We start from the raw sequence: 25,190 nt of genomic DNA, 5'->3' as shown, positions 1-25,190 counted from the left end.
TATTAGGTAGCATTGTTTAAAGTGGCTAGTGATATATTTTACATTTCCCATCAATTCCCATTATTAAAGTGGCTGGAGTTGAGTCAGTGTGTTTGCAGCAGCCACTCAATGTTAGTGGTGGCTGTTAAACAGTCTGATGGCCTTGAGATAGAAGCTGTTTTTCAGTCTCTCGGCCCCAGCTTTGATGCACCTGTACTGACCTCGCCTTCTGGATGATAGCGGGGTGAACAGGCAGTGGCTCGGGTGGTTGTTGTCCTTGATGATCTTTATGGCCTTCCTGTAACATCCGGTGGTGTAGGTGTCCTGGAGGGCAGGTAGTTTGCCCCCGGTGATGCGTTGTGCAGACCTCACTACCCTTTGGAGAGCCTTACGGTTGTGGGCGGAGCAGTTGCCGTACCAGGCGGTGATACAGCCCGCCAGGATGCTCTCGATTGTGCATCTGTAGAAGTTTGTGAGTGCTTTTGGTGACAAGCAATTTCTTCAGCCTCCTGAGGTTGAAGAGGCGCTGCTGCGCCTTCTTCACGACGCTGCCTGTGTGGGTGGACCAGTTCAGTTTGTCTGTGATGTGTATGCCGAGGAACTTCAAACTTGCTACCCTCTCCACTACTGTTCCATCGATGTGGATAGGGGGGTGTTCCCTCTGCTGTTTCCTGAAGTCCACAATCATCTCCTTAGTTTTGTTGACGTTGAGTGTGAGGTTATTTTCCTGACACCACACTCCGAGGGCCCTCACCTCCTCCCTGTAGGCCGTCTCGTCGTTGTTGGTAATCAAGCCTACCACTGTTGTGTCGTCCGCAAACTTGATGATTGAGTTGGAGGCGTGCGTAGCCACGCAGTCGTGGGTGAACAGGGAGTACAGGAGAGGGCTCAGAACGCACCCTTGTGGGGCCCCAGTGTTGAGGATCAGCGGGGTGGAGATGTTGCCTACCCTCACCACCTGGGGGCGGCCCGTCAGGAAGTCCAGTACCCAGTTGCACAGGGCGGGGTCGAGACCCAGGGTCTCGAGCTTGGAGGGTACTATGGTGTTAACAACACTGTCATCTCAGATTTTCAAAATATGCTTCTCAACCATAGCAAAACAAGCATTTGTGTAACAGCTAGCGCAGCTAGCGTAGCATTTAGCATTAGCATTAGCAGGCAACATTTTCCCAAAAACCAGAAAATCATTCAAATAAAATCATTACCTTTGAAGAACTTCAGATGTTTTCAATGAGGAGACTCTCAGTTAGATAGCAAATGCTCAGTTTTTCCTGAAAGATTATTTGTTTAGGAGAAATCGCTCCGTTTGGTGCGTCACGTTTGGCTACCAAAAAAAACGAAAATTCAGTCTTCAAAACGCCAAACTTTTTTCCAAATTAACTCCATAATATCGACTGAAACATGGTAAACGTTGTTTAGAATCAATCCTCAAGGTGTTTTTCACATATCTCTTCATGATATATCGTTCGTTGAAAGCCTCCTCTCCTGTCAATCACTGGATGACTGCGTGCAGCTTGTAGATTACGCACCAATTTAGACAAAGGACACCGGGCGGACCCTTGGTCAATGTAGTCTCTTATGGCCAATCTTCCAATGATATGCCTACAAATACGTCACAATGCTGCAGACACCTTGGAGAAACGATAGAAAGGGCAGGCTCATTCCCGGCGCATTCACAGCCATATAAGGAGACAATGGGAAACAGAGCTTCAAAAATTCTGCCCATTTCCTGGTTGAAGTTTCATCTTGGTTTCGCCTGTAGCATGAGTTCTGTGGCACTCACAGATAATATCTTTGCAGTTTTGGAAAACTTAGTGTTTTCTTTCCAAAGCTGCCAATTATATGCATAGTCGAGCATCTTTTCGTGACAAAATATTGCGCTTAAAACGGGCACGTTTTTTTATCCATAAATTAAAAGAGCGCCCCCTATATCCAAGAAGTTAAATGCCGAGCTGTAGTCGATGAACAGCATTCTCACATAGCCTGGTTCCTCTTTAGAGGAATACCTATGTGGGGTGGCCAGTCCTCTTCTGGCTGTGCCGGGTGGAGATTATAACAGAACATGGCCAAGATGTTCAAATGTTCATAAATGACCAGCATGGTTGAATAATAATAAGGCAGAACAGTTGAAACTGGAGCAGCAGCACGGTCAGGTGGACTGGGGACAGCAAGGAGTCATCATGTCAGGTAGTCCTGGGGCATGGTCCTCAGAGAGAGAAAGAGAGGAGAGAATTAGAGAACGCACACTTAGATTCACACAGGACACCGAATAGGACAGGAGAAGTACTCCAGACATAACAAATTGACCCTAGCCCCCAGTCACAAACTACTGCAGCATAAATACTGGAGGCTGAGACAGGAGGGGTCAGGAGACACTGTGGCCCCATCCGAGTCAGCATGCAAGTTGCGTGCTCCCTCAACTTGAGACATCTGTGGCATTGTCCTGTGAGACACAACTACACATTTTAGTGGCCTTTTATTGTCCCCAGCACAAGGTGCACCTGTGTAATGATCTAGCTGTTTAATCCGCTTCTTGATATGCCACACCTGTCAGGTGGCTTGATTATCTTGGCATAGGACAAATGTTCATTAACAGGGATGGAACATTTTGGGGATCTTTTATTTCAGTTCATAAAACATGGGATCAACACTACACGTTGCGTTTTATGTTTTTGTTCAGGGTAGAGAGCGAGAGCTGTGGTTTGTGCGGAAGGCGTGCGTCACTGATGTGAGCCCTATGAGGAAAAATGCATCTCAGTAAGTCTGTATGCAGACTTTAGGAACACGTCTTTTCTGGGACTGGCTGGACCATAACACCACTAACGAGGCGTAGCATTGACCTTTTTTATCCTGTTTCAACAGTAAACTACATGACGCCGCTCCCTCCCCTGATAGACTGCTCCAGTTATTTCTGTATTACTGAATGAATGAAATGGATAGGAGATTACCGCTTTTTCTCAAACTAATTACAAGTGCGGCATATCGGGCCTGGCGATTCCTGTTTGGCAGAGAGCATGAATAGAGTAGAGCCCGACCGATATGGGATTTTTGAATCCAAACCTGATTTTAGTGGAAATATGAACAGATGAGCGATATCTGCCGATTAAAAAATTTTTTTTTTTATATTTTTTTATTTAATTTAATTTATTTTTTATTTTATTTTTTATTATAAAAAAAAACTAGGACAAACTTTTTTGTGCTTAAAACAGCCCCACGAAGATACTCAAAGATGATTTCTTAAATTTCAGGAAAGAACATTCATGTAAGCACTGCAATTTTTTCATGGAAAAACTGTTACTTTTGTAAAAAAGAGGGTTGACTGCACTGATTCCAGCAAATAAATTGTCTAGGCTCTGAAGAATGAGCTGCCTCATGCTAACCAGCTGGAAAACAACGACACAGTACACCTTTTCAATGTATTGGTATTTAGTTGTGTTTTCATCTTATTTTTTTGTTGTTGTAGGGCAGTAGCCACTGAATTCTGGCGGCAGGAAGCCTAGCGGTTAAGAGCATTGGGCAGTAACTGGAAGGTCGCTGGTTTGAATCCCAGCGCAATCTAGGTGATAAATCTGCCAATGTGCCCTAGAGCAAGGCACTTAACCCTAATTGCTCTGGGTAAGTGTGTCTGTCAAACGACTGTAAAATGAAAGGGAAAACATAATTCTCTAAATTCAAAGTGCTCTCGCACAGCGAGTTAGATGGCTAGCTAGCTAGAACTTGTCGTGGAAATGAGTGGCAAAATGTGTATTTGGACCCGTCCTTATCAAGCAAAACCATGCATCAAAACATAGCTACAAAGTGCTACTTTGTGACTTGCTAAGCTTTTTAGTGTCTCAGAAAACATTTGAATGACAGTGCTTGAGGAATGCCCTTCAAAAAGAGCAAATATAGCACACCAGATTTTGCTGGCTTCACTAAAGCGCTGTAACATTGTTACCACAGATTTGAATGTTCTTTGTTTGTCACGACACCCAACACCCTAACATGACACTTTGTGTCACAGTATATGGCAAGTGCACATTTTTGGTTTCTATCTACTTTGCAGTCACCGTAGAAGAAGTAACAGTTCGTCAGTAACTCTGTGGTAGTTCACTCTTATGTAACTGGTGTAGTTGCGTTGGCCAGGTGATACCTCTGTTGTCCAGTCTTACTGTAGCGCAAGGCAAGATGGGGCTTATAGCCATGTAAAGAGTGCCCCCCCCCCCAGGAGAAAGTGAAATGCAGTCATTTAATTAACTGCTTTTTTTTGTTGCTGAGTGTTTTCTCTGCGTTTTACAGTCGTGGCCACAAGATTTGAGAATGACACAAATATTAATTTCCACAAAGCTTGCTGCTTCAGTGTCTTTAGATAGTTCTTTGCTCAGAACATGAGAACATATGAAAGCTGGTGGTTCCTTTTAACATGAGTCTTCAATATTCCCAGGTAAGAAGTTGTAGGAATTATAGGACTATTTCCCTCTATACCATTTGTATTTCATTAACCTTTTACTATAGGATGTTCTTATAGGCACTTTAGTATTGACAGTGTAACAGTATAGCTTCCGTACCTCTCCTCGCTCCTCCCTGGGCTCGAACCAGGAACACAACGACAACAGCCACCATCGAAGCAGCGTTACCCATGCAGAGCAAGGGGAACAACTACTAGAAGGCTCAGAGCGAGTGACGTTTGAAATGCTATTAGTGCGCGCTAACTAGCTAGCCATTTCTCTCCGGTTACATCAGCCTCATCTTGGGAGTTGATAGGCTTGAAGTCATAAACAGCGCAATGTTTGACGCACAACGAAGAGCTGCTGGCAAAACGCACGGAAGTGCTGTTTGAATGAATGTTTACGCGCCTGCTTCTGCCTACCACCGCTCAGTCAGATACTTAGATACTTGTATGCTCAGTTAGATTATATGCAACACAGGACACGCTAGATAATATCTAGTAATATCATCAACCATGTGTAGTTAACTAGTGATTATGATTGTTTTTTATAAGATAAGTTTAATGCTAGCTAGCAACTTACTTTGGCTTACTGCATTCGCGTAACAGGCAGTCTCCTTGTGGAGTGCAACGAGAAAGAGGCAGGTCGTTATTGCGTTGGACTTGTTAACGGTAAGGTTGCAAGATTGGATCCCCCGGGCTGACATGGTGAAAATCTGTCATTCTGCCCTTGATCAAGGCAGTTAACTTTTTATGGCTGCAGGGGCAGTATTGAATAGCATGGATGAAAAGGTTCCCATTGTAAATGGCCAGCTCCTCAGTTGCTAATATATGCATATTATTAGTATTGGATAGAAAACACAAGTTTCAAACTGTCAAAATATTGTCTGAGTATAACAGAATTGATATAGCAGGTGAAACCCTGAGGAAAATCAAAACAGGAAGTGGCTTCTATTTTAAAAATTCCATGTTCCACCGCAAGGTGTCAAGTCTTCAGACATAGTTTCAGGCTTTTATTTTGAAAAATGAGTCAGAACGATAACATCGCGTCAAGTGGTCACATGAGTTTTGCTCATGTGAGTTTGGATTGATATTGCTTTTCCCTCTCCTACTGCGAAAGACATTTGCAGTTGATATATTATCGATTATATATTTTAAAAACAACCTGAGGATTGATTATAAAAATCGTTTGACATGTTTCTGTGGACATTATGGAAACTATTTGGAATTTGTCTGCGTTGTCGTGACTGCTCTTTCCTGTGGATTTCTGAACATAACGAGACAAACAAATGGAGGTATTTTGGATATAAAAATAATCTTTATGGAACAAAAGGAACATTTGTTGTGTAACAGAGTCTCGTGAGTGAAAACATCAGAAGATCATCAAAGGTAAACGATTAGTTTGATTTCTTTTCTGATCTTCGTGACCAAGCTTCCTGATGCTAAGTGTACTTAATGTTTTGTCGTGCGATCGATAAAATTACACCAACGCTTGGATTGCATTCGCTGTAAAGCATAATTTCAAAATCTGACACGACAGGTGGATTAACAAAAGGCTAAGCTGTGTTTTCCTATATTGCACTTGAATATAAATATTTGTAGTAATATTTATTGAATGTAGCGCTATGCTATTCAGCGGTTGTTGATGACACTTATCCTGATAGGGGGATTGCAGCCATAACAAGTTAACCCACTGTTCCTAGGCAGTCATTGAAAATATGAATGTGTTCTTATAAAGGTATATACATTTTTTTTTAAATGGGCAAATCGGCGCCCAAAAATACCGATTTCCGATTATGAAAACTTAATCGGCCATTCCGATTAATCGGTTAACCTCTAGTCTGGGGAGTTTCCTGGCCATGGACCCAAAATATTGATGTTTTGTTCCCCGGGCCACTTGGTTATCACTTTTGCCTTATGGCAAGGTGTTCCATCATGCTAGAAAAGGCATTGTTCGTCACCAAACTGCTCCTGGATGGTTCGGAGAAGTTGCTCTCGGAGGATGTGTTGGTACCATTCTTTATTCATGGCTGTGTTCTTAGGCAAAATTGTGAGTGAGCCACTCCCTTGGCTGAGAAGCAACCCCACACATGAATGGTCTCAGGATGCTTTACTGTTAGTATGACACAGGACTGATGGTAGCGCTCACCTTGTCTTCTCCGGACAAGCTTTTTTTCCGGATGCCCCAAACAATCGGAAAGGAGATTCATCAGAGAAAATTACTTTACCTCAGTCCTCAGCAATCCAATCCCTGTACCTTTTGCAGAATGTCAGTCTGTCCCTTATGTTTTTCCTGGAGAGAAGTGGCTTCTTTGCTGCCCTTAACACCAGGCCATCCTCCAAAAGTCTTCGCTTCACTGTACGTGCAGATGCACTCACACCTTCCTGCTGCCATTCCTGAGCAAGCGCTGTACTGGTGGTGCCCCGATCCCGCAGCTGAATCAACTTTAGGAGACGGTCCTGGCGCTTGCTGGACTTTCTTGGGCGCCCTGAAGCCTTCTTCACAACAATTGAACCGCTCTCCTTGAAGTTCTTGATGATCCTATAAATGGTTGATTTAGGTGCAATCTTACTGGCAGCAATATCCTTGCCTGTGAAGCTGATGACGGCATGTGTTTCCTTGCAGGTAACCATGGCTGACAGAGGAAGAACAATGATTCCAAGCACCACCCTTCTTTTGAAGCTTCCAGTCTGTTATTCGAACTCAATGAGCATGACCGAGTGATCTCCAGGCTTGTCCTCGTCAACACTCACACCTGTGTTAACGAGAGAATCACTGACATGATGTCAGCTGGTCCTTTTCTGGTAGGGCTGAAATGCAGTGGAAATGTTTTGGGGGGTATTCAGTTCATTTACATGGCAAAGAGGGACTTTGCAATTAATTGCAATTCATCTGCTCACTTTTCATAACATTCTGCAGTATATGCAAATTGCCATCATACAAACTGAGGCAGCAGACTTTGAAAATTAATATTTGTGTCATTCTTAACTTTTGGCCACGACAGTATATCGGTCCTTTTCAGTGGATTAAACGCAGATACACAAATATAAAAGCGACATGTAAAGTGTTGGTCACGTGTTTCATGAGCCAAAATAAAAGCTTATTTCTGTCATTTTGTGCACAGCGTTGTTTACATCTGCATTTAGTGAGCATTTCTCCTTTGCCAAGATGATCCATCCACCTGACCGGTGTGGCATATCAAGAAGCTAGTTAAACAGCATGATCATTACAGAGGTTCACTGTGTGCTGTGGATAATAAAAGGGCACTCTAAAATGTGCCGTTTTGGCACACCACTCAATGCCACAGATGTCTCAAGTTTTGAGGGAGCGTGCAATTGGCATGTTGAATGTCCACCAGAGCTGTTGCAAGATAATTGAATGTTAATTTCTCTACCATAAGCGGCCTCCAACGTTCTTTTAGAGTATTTGGCCGTATGTCCAACTGGCCTCAACCGCAGACCACGTGTAACCACACCAGCCCAGGACCTCCACATCCAGCTTCTTCGCCTGCGGGATTGTCGGGGGAAGGTGTGCTGAGGACAACTTCTGACTCTAATAAAGCACTTGTTGGGTTAAACTCATTCTGTTTGGCTTGGTCTGGCTTCCCAGTGGGTAGGCTTATACCCTCCCGGGCCCACCCATGTCATGTGAAGTCAATAGATTAGGGCCAAATTAATTAATTTAAATTGACTGATTTCCTTATATGAACTGTAACTCTGTAAAATCATTGCAATTATTGCATTTTATAATTTTGTAAAGTGAATATATCGGTGAAAGGCTAATATCGGTCGACCAATAAATCAGTCGGGCTCTAGAATAGAGTACGCTAGTCATAACTACAATCCTTTTTATATGAACTCATGGCCTGGCTTTCTACCAGGAAAGGATGACTATGGTGCCAAAGCATCAGCCAAATTCCATTAGTAAAGACTAACAGGATTCTCTAAAATGACTGACTTTAAGCCTATAGGACTACAGCGAATGCCTTATGAAAGTATACACGCTCATGTATGTTTTTTTTTTCAATTAAAACCATTTTATGTACATTAACATACATAATTTGAATACTTGCACAGCCAAATGTCTTGCCATATCTCCTGGATGTTAAGTAGGCTAGCTGTATCTAAAGACATAAGACCTCTGCAGTAGGATTAGACTGAATATTGTAATGCAACCGGCACTTTTTCGCTATTGCCTTTCATTGATTGCACGGCGCTGGATGAGGGTTGTGGCGTTTGGCTACTTCCGCAAAACACAATGTTAGCAGCCTCCGCAGTCTTGCTTAGACCAACGCCAAGTAGACGTTTGAGTAGTTATGCAGCTAAGACGTCTTCATTTCTATCCATATGTATTTCGCTTTGAAGGTGGTGAGTAGTAGTGGTCTCCCCGACCCCAAAAAATCTTAGTAGACCGAGAGTCGTTGGTTCTTTCGACCAATCGATTAGTCAATTTTAAAACGTCTATTTTTCCCGTATACAGTTGGAGTCGGAAGTTTACATACACTTAGGTTGGAGTCATTTAAAACTTGTTTTTCAACATCTCCACACTTCTTGTTAACCAACTATAGTTTTGGCAAGTCGGTTAGGACATCTACTTTGTGCATGACACAAGTAAATTTTCCAACTGTTGTTTATAGACAGATTATTTCACTTATTCACTGTATCACAATTCCAGTGGGTCAGAAGTTTACATAGTTGACTGCCTTTAAACAGCTTGGAAAATTCCAGAAAATTATGTCATGGCTTTAGAAGCTTCTGATAGGCTAATTGACATAATTTGAGTCAATTGGAGGTGTGGATGTATTTCAAGGCCTACCTTTGAACTCAGTGCCTCTTTGCTTGACATCATGGGAAAATCAAAATAAATCAGCCAAGACTTCAGAAAACAAATGTAGACCTCCACAAGTCTGGTTCATCCTTGGGAGCAATTTCCAAATGCCTGAAGGTACCACGTTCATCTGTACAAACAAGTATGCAAGTATGAACACCATGGGACCACACAGCCATCATACCGCTCAAGAAGGAGACGTGTTCTGTCTCCTAGATATTAGCGTACTTTGAGAAGTGCAAATCAATCCCAGAACAACAGCAAAGGACCTTGTGAAGATGTTGGAGGAAATCGGTACAAAAGTATCGAAATTCACAGGTAAACGAGTCCTATATCGAGAACCTGAAAAGCCGCTCAGCAAGGAAGAAGCCACTGCTCCAAAAGCACCATTAAAAAAAGCCAGCCTACAGTTTGCAACTGCACAAGGGGACAAAGATGGTACTTTTTGGAGAAATGTCCTCTGGTCTGATGAAACACAAATAGAACTGTTTGGCCATAATGACCAACGTTATGTTTGGAGGAAAAGGGGGAGGCTTGCAAGCCAAGGACCATCTCAACCGTGAAGCACGGGGGTGGCAGCATCATGTGGAGGTGCTTTGCTGCAGGAGGGACGGGTGCACTTCACAAAATAGATGGCATCATGAGGTAGGAAAATGTGGATATATTGAAGCAACATCTCAAGACATCAGTCCTGAAGTTAAAGCCTGGTCGCAAATTGGTCTTCCAAATGGACAATGACCCTAAGCATATTTCCTAAGTTATGGCTTAAGGACAACCATGTCCAAGCGTGTGCGAGCAAGGAGGCCTACAAATCTGACTCGGTTACACCAGCTCTGCCAGGAGGAATGGGCCAAAATTCACCCAACTTATTGTGGGAAGCGTGTGGAAGGCTACCTGAAACGTTTGACCCAAGTTAAACAATTTAAAGGCAATGCTACCAAATACTAATTGAGTGTATGTAAACTTCTGACCCACTGGGAATGTGATGAAAGAAATTAAAGCTGAAATAAATAATTATCTCTACTATTATACTGACATTTCACATTCTTAAAAAAAAGTGGTGATCCTAACTGACCCAAGACCAGGGAATGTTTACTAGGATTAAATGTCAGGAATTGTGAAACTGAGTATAAATGTATTTGGCTAAGGTGTATTTAAACCCCCGACTTCAACTGTATAAGCAGTATCAGTCAAAAGTTTGGGCACTTACTCATTCAAGGGTTTTTATTTATTGTAACTATTTTATACATTGTAGAATAACAAAGACATAAACTATGGAATTGTGTTAACCAAAAAGTGTAAAACAAATATATTTTAGATTCTTCAAAGTAGTCAACCGTTGCCTTGACAGTTTTGCACACGCTTGACATTCTGTCAACCAGCTTCGAGGTAGTCACCTGGAATGCATATCAATTAAGTGTTCCTTGTTGAAAGTTCATTTTGTTGCATTTCTTTCCTTAATGCTTTTGAGCCAATCAGTTGTAACAAGGTCGGGGTGGTATACAGAAGATAGGGCTATTTGGTTAGACCAGGTCTATATTTTGGCAAGAACAGCTCTATTGTAAAAATAAAGGAAACCCCTTGCATGAGAATGGTGTCCCTACTTTTGACTGGTACTGTATATATTTTTCTCACATCAACACCATCATCCCGACCTTGTATCAACTTGGTCCCACCTGAAGCTAGTGCTAGCAAACTTTACTACATTGTTTAAAATATTCTGGGCCCGCAGAAGCTCACTGGCACGGGAAACTAGCTATTGGCGCAAGGAATCAGGTAGGTCTATCTAAAAATATAAAAAATTGTTTCCACCGGCTCCGCGCATGACCACTCATAAATGGAATGAAATAAACCAAAACCTGTTTCTCACACGTGTAACATTGGTTGTGCCCTCTGCAAATGTCATGTCCACCCCTACCATGAACGGTAAGACTGTAATTATATTTTGAATGCAGTAACATAATTACCGTAACCAAACAAACATGGTAGATTAGAGATTCTAGAAATGAACTGTAAATGTAGGCCTACTACTGGTGTGCAATCCCTGCAGCCTCCAATGGATTAGTCCACTCAGACAGGAGCTGATTCAGACAGGTGTCTCGTGTGCCATTTATATATATATATATATATTTTTTTTTAAAGTATAGATTTTGACTGCTTGACAAAATCTTGGTCGACCAACTGCCTATCGACCAAACAATTGTCCAGTCAACTAAATGAGGTCATCTCTAGTGTGTGGTGCTGTAGATCCCCTCTGCATCTGAATATTTTATGAAAGAATTGGATTTTGCATCTCCTGGTTTGTAAAGGAGAGGTCTGTCAGGCCCATTGACGGGCGAAGGAACATTTCTCTCCAGCGTGTTTGGGAGAATGTTTGTTTGTCAACAGGGTAATCCATTAGCTTTTAGTTTGCCCTGTGATTTGCTATGGTAGTGATTGGCGTGTTACCTTGCGAGTTTACGCTTCACAGCTCATAAGTACGTATGATTTATGCCGTTTCATCATGCTTTTCCTAACACTTATCCAGGGGTGTAATTTAAAGGCCTGGAGTGCAGTCATACGGCAGGCAATGGGATGCATAGTTATGAAGAACGAATACTGTTATTTCTTTTGGGGGTGTGTCCTCTTAACCCCAGAATATATTTCTCACTCGGGGCTGGCTACAGAGGGACATGAGACGGGTCAGGGGTCAAACCTGCACCTCTGATGTAGGCAGGGTTGCACAGTGCAACCATTATGCTCTTATTTACCCCCCCAGAGATGAACCTGTCAGTGCTCTACGCCGAATTTCTTTTTACAAGGACCATGTGTGCGCCTAGGTTGAAAAATGTAGGAGCACATTTAAAAATATTTGAGATATTAAAGATGGACTTCTTTAATTTTTCTAGGTGCATTGATGTTCCTAAATACAAATTCCAAGTTGCACAGCAAAATATTTAGGCACAAATGCAAGTAAAATGGTGGTACTGTAGAGCCCTGCCAGTGTGACATTTTTTTTTTTATCTCAGGAAGTGGAACACATTCCTTCCACTGACTCTCTCTCCCCCTCTGGGACACCTATTAGTTGATCTACAACTTTACCAGTGATAATTGGCCTGCCATGGGCATACAACACTGATGGCATGGCGCCGGGCACATCCACACCTTTTACTGTAAACAAACAGATTTGATTACAGCTGGTAGCACATGTAGGGTAAGGTTTACTGTGCCAGATACCTGATCGGTCATGATTTCTCTCTCTCAGCCTTCCATCAGCATTGCCCAGTACCCAAAGCTGAGATGAATGTAGGCAGTCTATATCCCATTTGAACAGCTATCTGTTTGTTTTCTCTCTGTTTATTTATGCGCTCCTCGGATTTGTAACCCTGTGTATTTTTGATCATTTTTAGCTTGTGTATGTGCTTTTTAGGCACGCTCAAGCTGCTACTACCGAGGAGTATCTCTAGGAAACCAGAAGTTGTCAGCCGGCCATGTCTGGCAGATAAGGTTAAAGCTGCAGATTAGTGGGTTTAGAATGTTAAATCCATAAAAGTGTCTCTGTGCTGCAGCTCTCGTGCCACAGATGGTCCACCATCCTTCCTGTTAGTCAGCTGTCGTAATGGTCTGGAACACTGACATGTTTCCTGTGCTATTTCTACAGCCTTCCCAATTGAATAGCCAGTGTCCCTATTAAGATTCAATGAAAAGCACACTACTGGTCTGTTGTGAAACAGTATCAAATTGCAATACATACTGGCACCTACGTGTTGTAGTACTATCGCGTGAGGTCCCTGGTAATCCCACCCCATCTGTACGTTTACTTTCACCTTGTTTGGTGCACAAAGAATTGCATAAATAAATGTGGCTAGAACAAGACAAACGTACATTAGATTAATGCCAGTAAGGGTTAGGCTACGGTTTTCTTCTTTGATTGTGTATTTTCAAAGACTTTCATTCAGTCCTCCAAACCAAAAACAAACAGCTGTTAGGAACACAAGTATAAATAGCAACTAGTATGTCGCGCTCCTTTTTTTTTTTTTTAGGTTCCTTTCTCCTTGCTGAAGCAAAGAGAATGTATTGATTTGGTGTCAAGGGACTTATTATTATTTTAAGGTTTGACCAAAGGGATTATGAATACCAGGGTTCCAAATGAGAATATACTCTTCAATAACATGTTCATTATAGTCTTATGACTCAACTGACCAAGGTCAAGCTTTGTGGACATATGTAACACTGAAGGTATAGTATGGGTTACTCTATTATATACTGGGTGGGTTGAGCCCTGAATGCTGTGGTATATCAGACCTTAAGACATTTTCCTTTTTACTGCTCTAAGTTGGTAACCCATTTTTATAATAGCAATAAGGCACCTCGGATGTTTGTGGTATATTGCCAAAATACCAATGCTAAGGGCTGTATCCAGGCACGCCGTGTTGCGAAGTGCATAAAAACAGCCCTTCGGGTCAGATTTGGACCTTTTCTGTGGAGGAAATGGAATCTAAAATCTTTCTCCTCTCTCTCTCTGTCTATAGGGCATACTCTTTGGTCGACTCCAGCCAGGTGTCCACCTTCCTCATCTCCATCCTCCTCATAGTCTATGGCAGCTTCAGGTCAGTCTACCCTGTCCAACCCTCTTCCATCACAGATAGGCCAACACTGGTCACTGTGGGTCTCATCTTTATCATGTTACTTCCATTACATTGAGCGCCTATGAGCTATCCAGTCATTGTAAAACAAGTCTTTGACAATAGCAATGTGAGAGAAGCTTGATCTTATTTCAGATAGTCAACCTCTCTCCACCTTTCCCTCCATCTCTCCCCATGCAGATCATTAAACATGGACTGTGAGAACCAGGAAAAAGATAAGGATGGTAACCCTGTCCCGAATGGGACCTTCAACAATGGCAACACAAACAACAGTGAGTCTCACATATTTGGTGAGACATAAGACATACAGAGCGTGTGTTTTTTTTTTTTTAATAAGTTGGAAGTCGTCATACCGTGGATTCCGTATATTTTGTAGTTGGTTGGTTTGCTGTTACACAGGCTGTAGGCGCAGCACATGCAGCACATGCAGAAATGCCTGTCTCTGCCTGTGTGATTTGTCTTTCTCAATCCCTGTGTGTTTGAGCATTCTCACTTGTGCATGTGTTGTGTGTTGTAGGTATTCAGACCATAGACTCCACACAGGCTCTGTTCCTGCCCATAGGAGCCTCCGTGTCTCTGCTCGTCATGTTCTTCTTCTTCGACTCTGTCCAGGTGGTCTTCACCATTTGCACCGCAGGTACCTGACCCGTCACGCGCCACACAGACACGCGCCTTAATGTCACAGAGCAGTTTCTTGCCCATCTTTTGTCTGAAGGCAAGCTGACATGTATTTATTTCCTTAGAGCATGGCGTTATATTGATGGTGTCATATGGTGCATTGATTTAACAGAAACATTTTCTCAGCATAATTCTTATTAGGCTTGGGCAATACCCCGGTATTTGGTATAAATGGTATATTTTGAAATACCGCCGGTATTGTTTTCGGGAGGGGGGCTGCGTGCTATGCCACTGCTTATAAACTATAAGTTAAGTCTAAGATGTGTCAAATTATAGCCAGCTCAGGGCTCCAGCTATGCATTTGGTTTGCTAACTTGCTAGATGTCAAGATCAAGCTTCTTGGTTACAGCGGAGACATTCAAATGTTTTTATTAAGTAGTGCCCCTAGTGTCCACATTCAGTAATACTGTATACCCCTTTGTCATACAGTCTCTGTACCCTAATCTGGATACCTACCGCCGAACTAATTCTTATGATGACAATGATTGACTCCGATAAACTGACTGAAACCAATGGAACGAAACAACAAACTGTCTTGCTGCTATTTCTTTCTCGTTCTCTTATCTATCTTCCTCTATGCTGTTCCTCTTCAGTTCTTGCGACAATTGCGTTTGCGTTCCTCCTGTTGCCAATGTGCCAGTACTTGACCAGGCCCTGCTCACCACAAAACAAGTAAGGAAGCTGAGAGGCTGCCATGGCCTACAACCAATAATGTGACAAGTCTTTAATTCCCCTTTTTATGTTTGACAATGTGAAGCATCTGGCCTTAGATTTTTCAGCTGAATCGGAATTCTTCAACCTGAACCCCTGTGTGTGGGTGTGTTGAGCACATTTTGACTCAAATTGACTATCTACACTTTTGACCCTGTACATATCGACGAGGTGATGTATTTTCCAGTGAGAAGTGATTGTGTTTTGTCCAGTGTGTATAAACCATTTCTCTCTCTCTGCCCCCCTGTAGGATCTCGTTTGGTTGCTGTGGGCGCTTCACTCTGGCTGAGCTCCTCTCCTTCTCCCTCTCTGTCATGCTGGTGCTGATCTGGGTGCTCACTGGACACTGGCTGCTCATGGACGGTATGTCAGTGTGTCATGACTGCGTTGTGTTCGTGTGTGGTGGGGGGGGGGCGTTGTCTTGCCATTGTAAGGTTTGCATTCAGTTTCTCTCTAATCTCATGTCTCTGAGCTCCATTCCAAGTTTTTTGGAGCTGTGTGTTCGTCTGGTATTCCTGTCTCTCTCAGCGCTCTCTCTCTTCTCCTTCTTCTCTCGGCGCTGTCTCTCTTCTCCTTCTTCTCTCGGCGCTGTCTCTCTTCTCCTTCTTCTCTCGGCGCTGTCTCTCTTCTCCTTCTTCTCTCGGCGCTGTCTCTCTTCTCCTTCTTCTCTCGGCGCTGTGCGTTTATATGTCTGATATTCTCTCTCTCTCTCCTCAGCTCTGGCCATGGGGCTGTGTGTGGCCATGATAGCCTTTGTACGGCTACCCAGTCTGAAGGTGTCTTGCCTGCTGCTATCAGGGCTGCTTATCTATGACGTGTTCTGGGTAAGATGGCTGCTCCCATCTCTCCCTCCACCCAGCTGACCCAAATACAACCACTAAAACACAGGCAGGGCCATGAGTCATCAGACACCAAACACAAAGGACCCCAGCTGTAGACTATGGCTGAATCTCAAACGTAATACTTTGAGCACTCGATCACTCAACGTGTGCGTTCACGAATCAATCGAGTCCATCTCAAACTCTAGTTTGTCGAGCCATTGAGACCTCCACTGAACCCTTCGGAAACCTCTTTATCGAGTGGCATCCTCTGCTGACTCAGTGCCCTCAGCAGCAATTCCTTCCCATGAATCTCAGCACGTTACCTAATAACATTATTACTTTTGACGTTTTTGCCAAGGTCTTAGTCACACAATTTTAAATCTAGCTAAGGAGTTCAGTGCTTGAAGACGCAGTATTTATGACATTTGACGAAAACCTGTCCATTCTCTTGCTAAGCCTGGGCCAGGCAGTCCATGTCAAAGCTGACCAGCTAGTGCAACACTAAGGAACATTATTTTATCACAACAAACAAGAGTTAATGAAGCAGCAACTGTCTGTTCTTCTCCGAGTCCGTGCAGTATCGCGCCCACGGGGTTCAGCTGACTCAATTACAATATAGCGATTGGTGCTTTTGGTAAATGAAGTATGGAATGCTAAGTGTAGGTCAAGAACTTCATCAGCAAGCTGTCCAACTATCATAAATAAGTCACATCCGAACTACACGCTGTTTACTTGTGCAGTGGTGCTTAAAAATCCTTGTCTAAAATTTGCTTGAATTCCATTCCAACCCTGTTTGTTAGTGATGCTAGCTAACATCACAGGCCACAACCAGCTAAATTGGCTCATGAAGTCACTTGCGACTAATATACTTGCACATATTTTGGGCATGAGTAGCTACAGAGTTTTTACAACTCTCACCATCTATCAGAGTAAGCGTGTCTGCGCATGTTTCATAATGAGTCATGCTACAAGACAAGTCGCAGGAGACTATGCTTGCAACTGGATTTCAAATTTTGGCGGTCGTGACATTGAGTGCGTATCGTCTCAATTCTAATTTTGCCCAAAACCTGCAGACTTGAGTGATCACTATCGAACACAAGGGCCACTCCAATAAAGGGCTTAGGGGACAAATGTTGGGTTTGAGATTCGGCCACTGTCAATGCAGCTTACTAAACGTGTGAAGACCTAAGGTACAGCAAGTGCCGCTCTTTCAGGTCTCTTGTGTTTCTTGAGGTGGACAGAGCAGCACACCATATATAGATGGATATTTCCACGCTAACAGGACAGTAGCTGTTTTTCTGCTGTACACCATGGTGGAGCCTACAATGCCGTCTATCCCCTTTATCGTGGTTAGACTACATGTCAAAGACAGAACTACAAAGATGGCTATTTTCCAAGGATCGCTTGAGCCACCGGAGATGACTCCTCTGTCTGCCCTGCAGGTGTTCTTCTCGGCCTACATATTCAACAGCAACGTGATGGTGAAGGTGGCCACCCAGCCGGCTGACAACCCCTTAGACGTGCTGTCCAGGAAGCTCCACCTGGGCCCTGGGATGGGCCGCGACGTACCCCGATTGTCCCTGCCGGGCAAACTGGTCTTCCCCAGGTACCACAGCCTCGCCGTGGGGAGTGGATCTATGTTTAAACCTCCAGCTGCATTCACTACAGCTGTTCTTATGAGCTCTGAAACTCGCGCTTGCATTTCCTCCCACGCTGTCCTGCTTTGTCCCCTCCTGCTGTCTCCTTATTACCCTCTTTGCATCCTGCCCTTCACTGTGTTTTGGTTGTCTGTGTTTTCCCTCCCTCTTCTCCCTATATCTCATCCCTCTCTCCCTCCAGTTCCACAGGCAGTCACTTCTCCATGCTGGGGATCGGGGACATAGTGATGCCGGGGCTGCTGCTGTGCTTCGTGCTGCGCTATGACAACTACAAGAAGCAGGCCAGCGGGGAGGCGGGGGGACCAGGCACGCCCGGACGCATGGGGCGCGTCTCCTACTTCCACTGCACTCTCATAGGATACTTTGTGGGTAAGGACAGGGTGAGAGATGGATGCGGGGGGGGACCATCGTGTAGGGGGGGGGACCATCGTGTAGCACGAGGCTGCCCAAATCTGTCCCTGGAGAGCTTACCCTCCAGTAGGTAACTAACCTGATTCAGCCTATTAACCAAGTTAAAGGTCGACTTTGGGCGCAGAAATAACGTCTTTAAAACTGTATAACTGATCATTTTACCATCATACCAGGTAATTTTAATATTGAAAAACAAGGATGAATAAGATATTTGGCTACAGAAGTGCCATTTGTTACTGATCTTCTGTCCAAAAACAAATCCTGTGAAATGACGTCATGACATAATGGAGGAGTTACTGGCTAGCTTAGCTAGCAAACTAGCTATTTCGGTCACAGCGCGCAAGACCAGAGTAACACAACGATGAATCACCGAAGGCACAACCCATTTCTGTTTGAAAATTGAGAAAGAGGCAGAGTTAGACTTTTTTTTTTTTTTGTGCCCAAAGTCTACCTTTAATTATTAGAATCGGGTGTGCTAGATTAAGGTTGGAACAAACAGGACGGTAGCTCTGCAGGAATAGAGTTGGGCAGCCCTGATGTAACAGAGAACCACATTCTGACTTGTTGAACCCAGTCAGTAGAGCGTGCTATTGTCTGGTTAACTAGACTAGTGGCAATAGTCAGCCATATGACAACATATATAAAGGGAGACGACTTCATGCTTAGAGAATTAAACAACAGTGTCATTCTTGGCTGATTTTGAATTTAGTTGTATTGTGTATGCAGTACAGGGAAGCCTCTCTGTACACAATGATGTCATATTGCTTAGTCTACCTTAAACTCCATAGTATGAGTATTTCAGACCTGTCGCCGCTTCTTCCAGGCCTGCTGACTGCCACTGTGGCCTCCAGAATCCACCGCGCGGCTCAGCCTGCCCTGCTCTACCTGGTACCCTTCACCTTGCTGCCTCTGCTCACCATGGCCTACCTGAAGGTACATATGGGGTGGTTTCTGGAAAAGGGGGGAGCGGTGGGGGATAATGTGATGGCTTCAGTCATTTATGTAAGTTAAGAGGTCAGACAAAATAGCAGTACTGCTGGGGAATCATTTTATAGGAAGCTTGTGTAAATGTGTTTTGACTGAATGCTGACAGTCAGAAGCTATGTTTCCATTAACTTGTAAGGGGTTGTTTTTTTTGTCGACATTTAGAAAGTTGTCATAGAAAATGGATGCAATTGCCTGCTACGGTGCATTTCCAGTTAACTGTCTGCTGTGTAGATAAAAACAGCTGGATGTAATGTCATCACACACAAATCAAACTAGAATGTCTAATAAAAATGAAGTGTTTCCATTATCCATTTAGGCGAACTCCCACCTATCTGTCATGTCTCAGGTAGCCTACCAACGTATCGCCATGGTGAACTTGCACTCCTGTAGATCTTTAAATAATTGGATGATGGAAACTTGCATTCAGCCAACCAGAAAAGCAAGGCAAAGCAATTCAGGCTTTCTTGAAAGTCAGGACAATCCTTGTCCTGCAAAGAAATATTATTATTATAGCTGAAATAGATTTAGCAAGCAGTAGGCATTTAAGAATTAAATGTGGACTGATTATGTCACATGCCCAGCGTACCTTTAAAAATACAATTTATTTGAAAAACACTTTCCATCTTCATTTTCCGCAAGTTTGACGAAAAGCTGCCTCAGTCAAACGGATAAAAATGTTGACGTCTTTAGAACATGTCTCCTATAGCTGCCGCTTCCATTACACGTCGCAATGCTGTGACATTTGCTTTTGTTGAATGAACCTGGGTCAATGGAAACCTGCCTAGTGACTGAGATGAACCAATGGAGGCCGTGCTTAAGTGGTAGAGGCCTAGAGGAGTAGTCCTGGATCAAGGCAGATAAGACACCAGGCCAGTGACCAGAGGTAATGGATGTAGATGTTAGCCTCTAACACGGGTGCGTTTTACCGGTGGGAGAGTAGGCAAAGATGGGTGATATCTGTGGGTAGGGCTGGGCAGTATACGGTATTTTATGACATACCGGTATTCATGCAGGGACCGGTTTGGGTTTTTACTTTACCTTCTATACCGATATTTGAATGTTTGGTTTGTTAAATGTGATGGATGCAATTGCCAGGTGTAATGTACATTTTGATAGTTTTACTTCCCTGCTTGATTCATCTCTCCACTCTTTATCTCCGTGCCACTTTCCACACTGACCTAGCCATGTCCCCTGTCACTCAAGGAGCGCATTTGATGTGCCTCAACCACAAGACACTTGCGTTCAGTCTGCATGGTCAATGCAGCACATGGAACAATGTTGAGGACAATGCTGTTTTCACTTTGCTTCTTAATATAAATCCACTAGTGTTCTATAATGACACTATTAGTTTGTTTCTTACATCAGCAAACAGCTAGTTTGTCTTAGCAAGTTGCCCTAAATCTCGTGAGACGCTAATGTTAATAGCTAGCTAGCAAATAAATGTACTGAGTAAGAGCAAACGTAGCTTGCTAATACAGCATGATAATACCAGTGACGGTGTAGGCCTAAATCGGCATGTTTGCAACAGTATCTTCTAAATCAGAGATTTTTGCTTTGCATATTCATGTTAGCTACATGAAGTAGCTAAGAGAACCTGCAATCATCTCAAACACTGTTTTCAAAGTGCCCACTATTATATTCTAACTATAGAATTAGAATAGTCATATTTCCATGATTCCAACAGTTTTGCTCTAATTCACAAGTCAAATCGCAATTGCAACATTTTGTTAAAAAGAAGCCCAAGATTATTTGCCCATATCCTGCAGCCCTACGTGGCAGTGTGTAAATTATCTCAATTGAGCAGTGGTGTAAATTACTTAATAAAAATACTTTAAAGTACTACTTATTTTATTTACTTTGCTACATTCCTAAAGAAAATACTGTACTTTTTACTCCATACATTTTCCCTGACACCTACAATTTATTCATTACATTTTGAATGCTTAGCAGGATAGAAATGGTCCAATTCAAGCACTTATCAAGAGAACATCCCTGGTCATCAACTGCCTCCGATCTGGAAGACTCACTAAACACACACGCTTTGTTGATAAATGATGTCTGTGTGTTGGAGTGTGCCCCTGGCTATCCGTAAATAAAAAAACAAGCAAGTGGTGCCATCTGGTTTGCTTAATATAAGGAATTTGAAGTGATTTATACTTTTTACTTTTGATACTTAAGTATATTTAAAACCCACATACTTTTATTCAAGTTGTATTTTACTGGGTGACTCACTTTTACTTGAGTAATTTTCTATTAACTTATCTTTATTACTCAAGTATGACAATTGGGTACTTTTTCCACCACTGCAATTGAGTGCAGGAAATGCAGAAATGATAAAAGTGCTGAAATTTGTTTTGGTTGAATTGAACAGTATAAAACAATCAGAATGGAGAAAGACTCATTGAAGTCACTTAGAATGTATGTGTTGCTACCCTAGGAACACTCACTACTCTTAAAGCAAATGTAGAACTTTTATAATTCAAAAACTAAAATACCGTCTTATTTTTTAATACCATGATATAATATTTTGGCTATATCACATCTTGGTGGGGATTTGTATTCGATAGTGTGGTAGTTAAAGGGAATCACTTGGGCTCCTGAGTGGCGCGGTGGTCTCAGACAATGCATCTCAGTGCAAGAGGTGTCACTGCAGTACCTGGTTCGAATTCAAGCTACATCACATCCGGCCATGATTGGGAGTCCTTTAAGGTGGTGCACAATTGTTCCAGCGTTGTCCGTGTTTGGCCCGGGGTAGGCCGTCATTGTAATAAGAATTTGTTCTTAACTGACCTGCCTAGTTAAATAAAAATCTAACCCTGGTGTGTCCTACAGGGAGACCTGCGGCGCATGTGGTCAGAGCCTTTCCACACCAAGGCCAGCAGCTCCCGCTTCCTGGAGGTATGATGCACCCTGGGAACACAGCCAGCATGGGGAGGACCATGAGAGAAGAGGGAGAGTGTGCACTGAAGAGAGGCCTCGTCCTCATCACTCGTTCATTCTTTCCACCCATCCTCTGAGCAGCAGACCTCTCATATGGACACCAGTGTGTGGACCTCATTGCCAGACGACTCCCCTTTGCTTCCTTTTTCTTCTCATTCTTAGTCTCCCTCCTCTCTCACTTCCTTCTCTTTCCTTCCCTCTCTTTTATTCCCTCCTTTTCTATCCTTTCCTTATTTTCCATCCCCCCTCCCTTCCCATGACCCATTCCATTTTGCTAGGCCTCTCACGCTCTCCTTTTGCTCTTGGTCTCTCTCTCTGACTTACTGCCGTACCGCCCCCTCCATCCCTTCCCATTTATGTATCTGGCTGACTCTGCCGGACTCCAAGGCCAGGTCTCCCCTTATATGGATTACTGGTTGTGGGACGTGACTGGGTCTTCGTCATTACAAATCTTGTAATTATTATTCTGGAATGATTTGGTATGAACCACAGAAAGTAGGCAGAGCTGCTGCTGCCACTACGCAGGACAATGACATCAGTGCACAGGACCAGCAGCTGATGGGGGAGAAAGAGAAGGAATGGTTCATCAGTCTCCCTCCCTCTGTCTCTGCCATCCACCCCCCCTGTCCCCTGAACACTTCTCTTTCCTCTACACCCTCAACCTTCCTCCCCCTCTAACAATCTCCCACCTTCTATCATTCGCTGCCCCATCACAGAAACATGTATTTTATTTAGAAAAGATTTTATTCTTGGCATATACAGAAATGATGCATTATAAATTGTGAATGTGTCCCTGCTATTGATGGGGATGCATCTCTCTTTGTAAATATGTGTACACACACATTTGGGTGTCATGTTGTTTGGGTGTGTGAGTGAGAGAGTATAGAATGAGAGATTGTGTTATTACATTATGAAAAATTGAATAATGTTTTAGATCCAGCACAGGTATAAAGACATCGACAATGACTCGAATTGTGGAGTGACAAATCTCTGACTTGGATCACAGCTTTGTTCTGGAAGGATAGTCACACTAGGGGATGTTTCCTTGTGTACACATTTCTTCTTACGAGTAAATGAATGGACCATGGGAAACCCCTAGATAACCCTTGGCATGTCATGGCTGTACCTGGAGGTGTGTGTGTGTGTGTGTGTGTGTGTGTGTGTGTGTGTGTGTGTGTGAGCGATCATATAGCATTACCTCCATAATGTCTAATGGACCTTGAGAGAGAATCTCTACGCCCCTGAGGGATTCAGATTAATAAAGGATTGTAATCAATGGACCCTGAGAGGTTCAAACTAACCCATAGCTAGTTTTTACTGTCAAAGGTTTAGTATCCCTCCCACAGTTTGAGGTGCTTGTCAGTTAGATCATAGCTTCAACAATATTGGAATTAAAGTATGTATGTGTGAGAGCGAGAGAATCAGAGGGAGAGCGAGACTTGAATGGAACGTGCAGTTTGTCTTGGGTTTTCTTTACCTGTTTATTTTGTATTTTTATGTTGGTTCTCTGGCCTTGCATGTCAAGTGTACAGTGTGTCATTCCTCAGACTGCATCAACAGCGCAAACTCTATGCTGGCCAAAACCAAGGCACTGAGCTTTGCCAGCAAGGCTGCACAGAGGAAAGTTACATGGACAAAGGCCAGGTGTCTGGAGTACTCTGAACGGTTCTGACCCAACAGGCTAGCTGGCAGATTTGAGACTCGTTTAGCCCTGACTTCACGCTGGCTGATCATTACCTGGACATTATCTGGCTGTGGGACAGACAAACGTCAGACGGCCTAAACATCATGGACTTCATGTAACTACAAAAAAATAAACTCCCCTCTGCCTCTTTATGGACTTGGCAAAGAAAAGAAAATAAAAAACAATGCCGATCATGGTGATAAATAATTGGAAAAAAAATTGATGTTTTCATTTTTTATGGAAGATCTTTCTTTTTATCCCCTTTGTATTTTTATTTTTTTCTTCGTGCTGTAGGTTGTTCCATTTTCTACCTTTCTTTCCTCTCCTCCCTTGCAGCAGCGGGCTCTAGCTCTTTGGTGCATTGACATTACAGGTGAATGGATTCTGTATACAAGAAGTTGAATAAAGTAAGAACTGTTTAGTGAAACATGGACCTTGATGAGCTGAATCTAAAATATTTTGTCTTCTTAATCCCCCTCCCTGTTCCTCTCCCCCTTGTCAGGATTCTGCTGTAAATAAACATGACTCTAACTGTACGGCTCCTGTGTACGGCTGTGTTTCTACAGGCTTACGTTGGGGTCATATCCGAGTCAGACTCATTGTTCAACTTACACTGGTATTGGTTCTGTATCAGCTACTCTGGTAGGAAGTTGAGATCTTTCGATAGATTACTTTCACACTTGCTACATTATCAGGGGATAATGTTTGATCAATTCAGCCATACTCTGTGTGATGAGGCCAATGTTACTGGTAGTTTATTCATAATATTCTGTTTTTTTAATAAGGAATAGATGTTGAAATATGTCTTCATAAAATATGAGCAAAATGCTGTTGTCATGGGAAGATACTATATTTCCAAAATATACCACTTGATGGCGACACTGTCCAAGTCAGATGCTTGAGGTCGGTTGAAAATGAAACAACTTGAGCAAGCCTGATATGAATAGCTTCCTCATCCACACTGCATTATGCATATGGTATTCTTCACAAAGAATTTACTTAGGATCCCACAAGATAATTCGTATTAGATGCTTTTGTCCTTTATTTCTAAACCCTAAAACAATACTGATTCTTAGTTTGAACACTGCTGAAAGTGTCTGCTGATTGGTTTTAAAGCACTGTATGGTCTGTCAGTGGTTCTCAACATTTTTCGGGTTACTGTACCACCTACTGAAGTTTGCTCTGCCGGGAGTACCCCTCTTGTATTTTACCAGTAAGCCTATGGTCTCATGAGTCTTCTCAAGTACCCCTGGTTGGGATCCACTGAGCTGTATGTTGAAAGAGGTGTGTTGTTGGACTGTCAGGTGTTTCATATGCATCCCATGATCTGAAAGGCTACCCATTTAAGAAGCTGTAAGGTACAGTATATTACCTGTGTTTTACCCCTGGGGAGCATCATTCTATGTTCTAACGATGCTTTTATACTCTGTTTTCCATGCTCT

At 43.0% G+C, this 25,190-nt stretch overlaps 1 protein-coding gene across 4 annotated transcripts in view; it reads left to right on the top strand.

Annotated features, from left to right (window-relative positions):
- The window catches only part of sppl3 (signal peptide peptidase 3), a 28,517-nt gene extending 4,233 nt beyond the window's left edge, over window positions 1-24,284 (top strand). Inside the window, exons 3-12 of one of the 4 annotated variants that reach the window (XM_024380612.2) lie at window positions 13,745-13,822; window positions 14,039-14,148; window positions 14,376-14,495; window positions 15,130-15,208; window positions 15,495-15,610; window positions 15,965-16,071; window positions 17,511-17,674; window positions 17,908-18,095; window positions 18,961-19,070; window positions 21,957-24,284. In XM_024380612.2, the coding sequence (XP_024236380.1) occupies window positions 13,745-13,822; window positions 14,039-14,148; window positions 14,376-14,495; window positions 15,130-15,208; window positions 15,495-15,610; window positions 15,965-16,071; window positions 17,511-17,674; window positions 17,908-18,095; window positions 18,961-19,070; window positions 21,957-22,028 (1,144 nt within the window). In that variant the 3' untranslated portion in view covers window positions 22,029-24,284. The remainder of the gene's footprint in view (window positions 1-13,744; window positions 13,823-14,038; window positions 14,149-14,375; window positions 14,496-15,129; window positions 15,209-15,494; window positions 15,611-15,964; window positions 16,072-17,510; window positions 17,675-17,907; window positions 18,096-18,960; window positions 19,071-21,956) is intronic. The other 3 variants (XM_024380614.2, XM_024380615.2, XM_024380613.2) reach the window with 3 other exon arrangements.
- The last annotated feature ends 906 nt before the right edge of the window (window positions 24,285-25,190 follow it).

Source organism: Oncorhynchus tshawytscha, linkage group LG20 (genome assembly GCF_018296145.1).
Source record: "Oncorhynchus tshawytscha isolate Ot180627B linkage group LG20, Otsh_v2.0, whole genome shotgun sequence".
Taxonomy (NCBI): domain Eukaryota; kingdom Metazoa; phylum Chordata; class Actinopteri; order Salmoniformes; family Salmonidae; genus Oncorhynchus; species Oncorhynchus tshawytscha.
Note: the sequence above shows the minus strand (reverse complement) of the source record. Positions and strands in the feature narration are given on the sequence as shown.